The sequence below is a fragment of the Coturnix japonica genome, chromosome 7 (genome assembly GCF_054131305.1).
Source record: "Coturnix japonica strain WE chromosome 7, WE-NBRP24, whole genome shotgun sequence".
Taxonomy (NCBI): Eukaryota; Metazoa; Chordata; class Aves; order Galliformes; family Phasianidae; genus Coturnix; species Coturnix japonica.
This window is the reverse complement of record NC_140669.1, coordinates 33,283,773-33,289,058: the sequence shown is the minus strand read 5'-3', so window position 1 is coordinate 33,289,058 and position 5,286 is coordinate 33,283,773. Positions and strand designations below refer to the sequence as shown.

General features: G+C 61.2%; 1 protein-coding gene across 1 annotated transcript; it reads right to left on the bottom strand.

Annotated features, from left to right (window-relative positions):
* Positions 1 to 249: 249 nt before the first annotated feature.
* Positions 250 to 3,112, bottom strand: S100B (S100 calcium binding protein B). Its single transcript, XM_015867748.3, has 3 exons — positions 2,772 to 3,112; positions 1,365 to 1,517; positions 250 to 1,131 (listed from the first exon to the last, which is right to left on the bottom strand). Exons 2-3 carry the CDS (start codon positions 1,500 to 1,502, stop codon positions 991 to 993), a joined length of 279 nt encoding a protein of 92 aa, XP_015723234.1. The 5' UTR covers positions 1,503 to 1,517; positions 2,772 to 3,112; the 3' UTR covers positions 250 to 990.
* Positions 3,113 to 5,286: the final 2,174 nt, after the last annotated feature.

Here is a 5,286-nt window from a genome sequence, read left to right as displayed (position 1 = left end):
GGAAGTAACTTGGATGTGCACTACCTTAGGATAGCAAAACCTCCTTTTCAGTTATTGGTGGAGCACAAGATGGCAATTGCAGACTGATAGGTGATGGGAGCTGAAAGAGAACCCCAGGTAAATGAACTGGCTGCCTATGTGAACTTCAGCGGTGCTCCGAGGCTGTATCCTCAACCTTTGACAACTCAAAGCAGCCACAAAGTGTACAAAGCCCGGAGACAAAAGGATTCATTTTTCACCAGAACCGCATTATGGCCCAAAGACCAACATTTTATTCTCATTGTTTCCACATACTCTGGAGGCTGCAGCTGATAACATATGGATTTCACCCTTCCTTCAGGCTGAGCCTTGAGAGCTTGCCAATGTGCACCTCAGGCCCAGCCCAGGAGCCTCCTATGCTTTCATTTCCAGTTCTGCGGACAGCTATAAGCAGGAGGATTCATAGGCAGGAGAAAAGCCTGGGCTGTTACATGGTTATGCTTTGCCTTTCAAGCCAGGAGTTTCTCAAGTTGCCAAGGACTGCATGGGCTCTGCTCCAGGGTTAGTAGCATGCGTGGGGCAGTCAGAGCCCACAGAGATCACAGGAGTCTTTCTGTGTAGGCCAATGGGCTCAGAGCCAGGCCTCTATAACCAGCCTCTCTGCATCACGCCCTGCCTCACCCCTTGAATTTTCCCTTTGCCAGCAACCTAAAGGATTGCAGCAGCCACCTGCTTCCAGCCTGCTGCCTGTCCCTTGCACACAGCAGCAGGGAGTGAGCCTGAGATGTGGCATTCGAACACATGCCATCCCAGGTGGGCGCTGTCTAAGAGGCTTTCCCAAGATGCATGGGCATTTCTGCTCACAAAGCTGCAGAGTTTAATAAGCTGCTTAAGTAGCGCAAGCTTAACTTCATGGAGCCCCCAGGTGCATCCAGTCTTCTCCCAAGAGGAGTGGTACCGCTCTGCATCTCTCCAGTGTGAGTGGGAGCTGCTCAGCTGCTTCTCACCAGCTCACTCGTGCTCAAAGAACTCATGGCAAGCAGAGGTAACCATGGCAATGAAGGCCACGAACTCCTGGAAGTCACACTCTGCATCCCCATCACTGTCCAGTGCCTCCATGACTTTGTCCACGGTCTCCTGGTCTTTGATCTCCTGAAAGGGCAGAAATGGATGTAGTAGCATCTGCTTAACAGCAGCCCTACCAGGGCACCTTGAGCCCCACAGGGTAAGGGTGATAAACAGGGTGATAAACCGTCCCAGGGAATGAAATCTCCCTAGTGTCCAGCCCAAGCCTCCAGCCCTGACACAGGCTTTGTCCTGCCACCACCTGCTCCTGGGGAGCTGGAGCCTGAGCCCAGCTGTGCTATGTAGAGGGCAATACTCACACCAAGGAAATGAGTTAATTCATTGTTAATGAGCTCCTTCAGCTCCGATTTCTTCAGCTTATGCTTGTCTCCTTCCTTCCCGGAGTACTGGTGGAAAGCATCAATGATGGCAATCATGGCCTTCTCCAGCTCAGACATGGTCACAGCACAGTCCTGAGATCAGAGGGAGGCGACGGGCACATCAGCAGGGTTAGGCTGCAGTGATGCATCAGAGCCCTGCTGCAACCCCCCACCCAACAGCAGCACAGGCAAGCTCTGCCAGTGGCTCTCACTTCAGAGAAGATCCCAGGATCTGTGGTTCTAAGGGGCCTTGGCTCTGAGTGCTCCAGGTGAGCTGCAACACAGGGAGTGGTGGCAGTGGGACAGGTGCATTCCCTGGAACCAACAGGAGTGTGCAGAGCGTGGGAGAGAAAACTGGAAGGAGATGGGTGGCAAAATCCTGGAGGCTTCTTGCGTTTCCCATATGTGCTGAGCTGGCTGTCAGCTGGGACAGGGTCATTTGCTAAGCTTGTGTTGCCAGTCCCCTTTGGGAAACCTGCATAGCAGAAATGGGCTGCGGGAAGCACAGAGCACTGGTCTGTGCCCAGGATGGGGCTCCAGCTCTGGCTCAGAGCTGCCTTGGATCTGCTGGACCTCCCCCAGGTCTCACCGTGGCTGGGCTGCATCTCAGTGCTGCTGCCTGGCGCTCCCCATGGGAAGGAAGCCCACTTTCAGATGGCTCAAACCACTATCAAAGTGCGGCAGGAACTGGACAGTGTCCTTGTGCCACATTCTCAGCTGATGGAGCACCCGTTTAATCACTCATATTGTCACCTCACCCAACTCTTTTATTCCTACTGGTCAACCCGTTGCTTTCCTTGGCAAGTTGGGGACAGGAGCAGGTAAGGGTGGGGGGATGCATTTCAGAAAGGCTTTGCTTTCCCTTTTATTTCAGGTGCCCACACCTCTGCCCTTCTTGCCTGCAGGCCCACTTCCAAATGAACAGTCGGGAGGGCATGAGGATTCGATTTTGATAGTTGCAAATAGAAAGAAACAAGGGCAACTCCTCTGCCTGCCTTCCTCGCACATCTGACCTGGTGCAGGACTACCAATAATTTCAGCTATTCCTGCAGATTCCACAGATATCCGTACAAAAATAACCCGACAGGGAGGGATGCAAATCCACCTTCCCAGAAGCTGCTCAATGCATTTACACTGGGCTTAAAAAACGCAACGGTTTGGTGTCCGGTCCTCGTTAAATACATACCGCAGGGGTAAATGTCTGCCATTGGTTAACTCAGCTCTGCACCGGCCTCTGCGGTGAGCAAAGATCTCAGCTCCGGAATGGCAGAGAACCATGGCGAACCAGCCAACCAGCCCGCCCGTCGGCTGCACCCCCACCCCACCCCGAGCCCCATTCCTTCTCACCTCCCTTGGCGATGCTCAACGCTGCGGCTGCATCCCAGCGGCTGACCGCCTTCTTATGCCCGTGGGCGTGGAGCTTCACCCGTGCCGCAGCGCTCGGGACCAATGGCAAAGGGAGGCCGGGCCGTCCCGACAGCGGGCTGGGCTGTGCGCAGTGGCACACGGACGCGCATCGGCGCCCAGCCGACCCACGGCGGCCGTGGGGGCTGCTACAGGAGGCGGCCGTTGTGAATAGTGCGGGGAAGCAGACCCCGTGCACTGAGCAGCGCGGTGCCGGTGCGTGGCCGTGCCGCAGCTCTGCCCGCACGGAGCCGACGAGCAGCAGCGGAGCTGCGCGACGCTCCCACCCGCGGCCCGGGGGCTCCGCACGGCGCAGGGGCTGCGCGGCCGCTCCGTTCCGCGCCTACAACCGAGGCGACGGCGCCCGTGGCGGGCCGTGCCCTCGCAGAGCCTCGCGGAGGGGCGGGCCGTGTGCCGGGAGCCCGAACCCCGTCGCTCCGTCCGTCTCCCCGCGCCCGGACGAGCGGCGGCGCTGCCCTGCGCTGCGCTCATCTGCTGCACGTGGGGCCGGCACGCGGCGCGGAGACCGTCCGCCAAACACAGCGAGCGCAGAGGCACCGAGCGGACTTTTATTGCGCACCTCAACCCGAGCCCGAGCTTCTGCTGCCGGCACAGCTGCCGCCGCGCGTGGCCGGAGGGAGAGCCCGGCGGCAGCGCGGCGATGGGGCGGCCGATGGACGCAGAAGGAGCCGGGCCGGGGGCGGCTGCCGCCAGAGCTCAGCGCCTAGTGGGGGTGGCCGTGGGGGTGGGGGCCCGGCGGGTGGTGCCCGGGCGGGTGATGGCCGGGAGGATGATGCTCGGGCGGGTGATGCTCGGGCGGATGATGGCCGGGAGGATGATGGCCGGGCGGGTGATGATGCCCGGGAGGGCCGTGCGGTGCAGGTGGGTGCCCAGGCCCGGGATGTGGCGGCGGCGGCCCTCCGTGTGGCCCTGCAGGAAGAGGGGAGCGTCAGGGCTGCGGGGCGGCCACGCGGCTCTGCTGCAGCTGCAGTGCCCCGGCCGCCGTGGGAGGCTCCTGGACCCGGGCGCGGCCGGGCTTGCGGGCAGCGGGAGGGGACGTGGGCACGGAGCGGCCTGGCAGCGCGGGCACCCCCAGGGCCGCCCGAGCCCTTCCCACGGGCGCTCACCTGGGTGTGGGGATGACATCTTCTCACGGCCCCGAGCTGCAACGGAAGGAAGCACCGCGCTGTCAGCGCTGCCTGCCGTGCGCGACCCTCGTGCCGGGCGTCCCCGTGGCCCCAGGGCTCCAGCCCACGTGTGGCCCCGCACGGACGGCACCGCCTGTCCCACACACGTCCCCGTGGCCACCCCGACCCTCCCGGGGGTCCCAGCTGCAGCCGCCCTCCCCTCTGCAGTCCCGGCACCACCCCGGCTCGTGGTTTCCCTCGCTGATGCAAAGAACCCGACCCCGGCCTCACGCAGCCCCTCGGGGCGGCGAGGAACAGCCGAGCCCCGTGCCGGGCCCACGGCCTCGGGGCCGCGTGGCTCCACCGAAGAGCCGGCCCTGCTGCCTCCCACCCCGCCGGCCGCTGCCGCTCAGCACCTGCACAACCGACCGCACGGACAGCACGGCGGGACCGGCGGCGTCCTCACGCGGCACACGGGCTGTCCGGGCCGGCCTCGGGCACCCCGTATTTATACGGGACCCTGACACCCGACGGGCACGGCTGCCTCATAAACACGCCGATGGCTTTACGGTGCCATCACCATGGGGATGCCCAGCAGACACACGGCGCACCCAGCACTGCGCACAAAGGTCTGCAGCCCTCGCCGGGCGCTGGCAATGGGTGGTGGCTCCTTCCACCAGCTCCTGATCCCGGCGGTCAGGGCCAGGGTGGGTCCGGCACAGCGGGTCCAGGCATGGAAAGGGGGCACGGGCAGGTTCCTTCACAGCCACTGCACAAACCTGTGCTGGAAAGACGTGCGTGGCACAGAGATGCTACACTGGCTTCTGTTGTCTGATGCACGAGGTCAGTGGGTGTTTGGTGCCTTCTACTTTGGGTCTGGCAATAAAGTTTCCTCCTGTTGACTTTCAGGGCGATCCGGGTTCCTTTGTGCTGCAGGGTGACACTTGTGTAAATCAGATGGAGCAAAGTTCAGGACAAAAAGCCCACAGTGCTGGCCGTAAATTCTTGTGGTTACCATTCAGCATTGGATGTTGGATGGTGCTGTGGGTAGTGAGGGAGGGGCCGTGGCCATTGAGGTGTAAAGGATGACAGCATGCATGGCGTGACACTGCCATGCAACCCAAGCTGGAAACCTGCCTGTTATCAGGGTTAGATGTGCGCCTTCAGCCTTGGCCATGTCCCACCTCTGCAAATGGGCAGCTCCAGGTTTCTGCCTTGTTCCTTGTACAGGGTCCTTGGCCAGTGTGAATCAGTCTACACCCCACCCCTGACTCCAGCCCAATGTTGTGAGTAATCCTTGAGGCCTGTGAGGAGGTGAAGTGTCAGACTGT

Coding starts and splice junctions, on each gene's coding strand:
- S100B (XM_015867748.3), bottom strand. CDS start 1,502: ATGTCTGAGCTGGAGAAGGCCATGATTGCCATCATTGATGCTTTCCAC. Junction 1,132..1,364: donor AATTAACTCATTTCCTTGGT/GTGAGTATTGCC, acceptor CTGCCCTTTCAG/GAGATCAAAGACCAGGAGAC.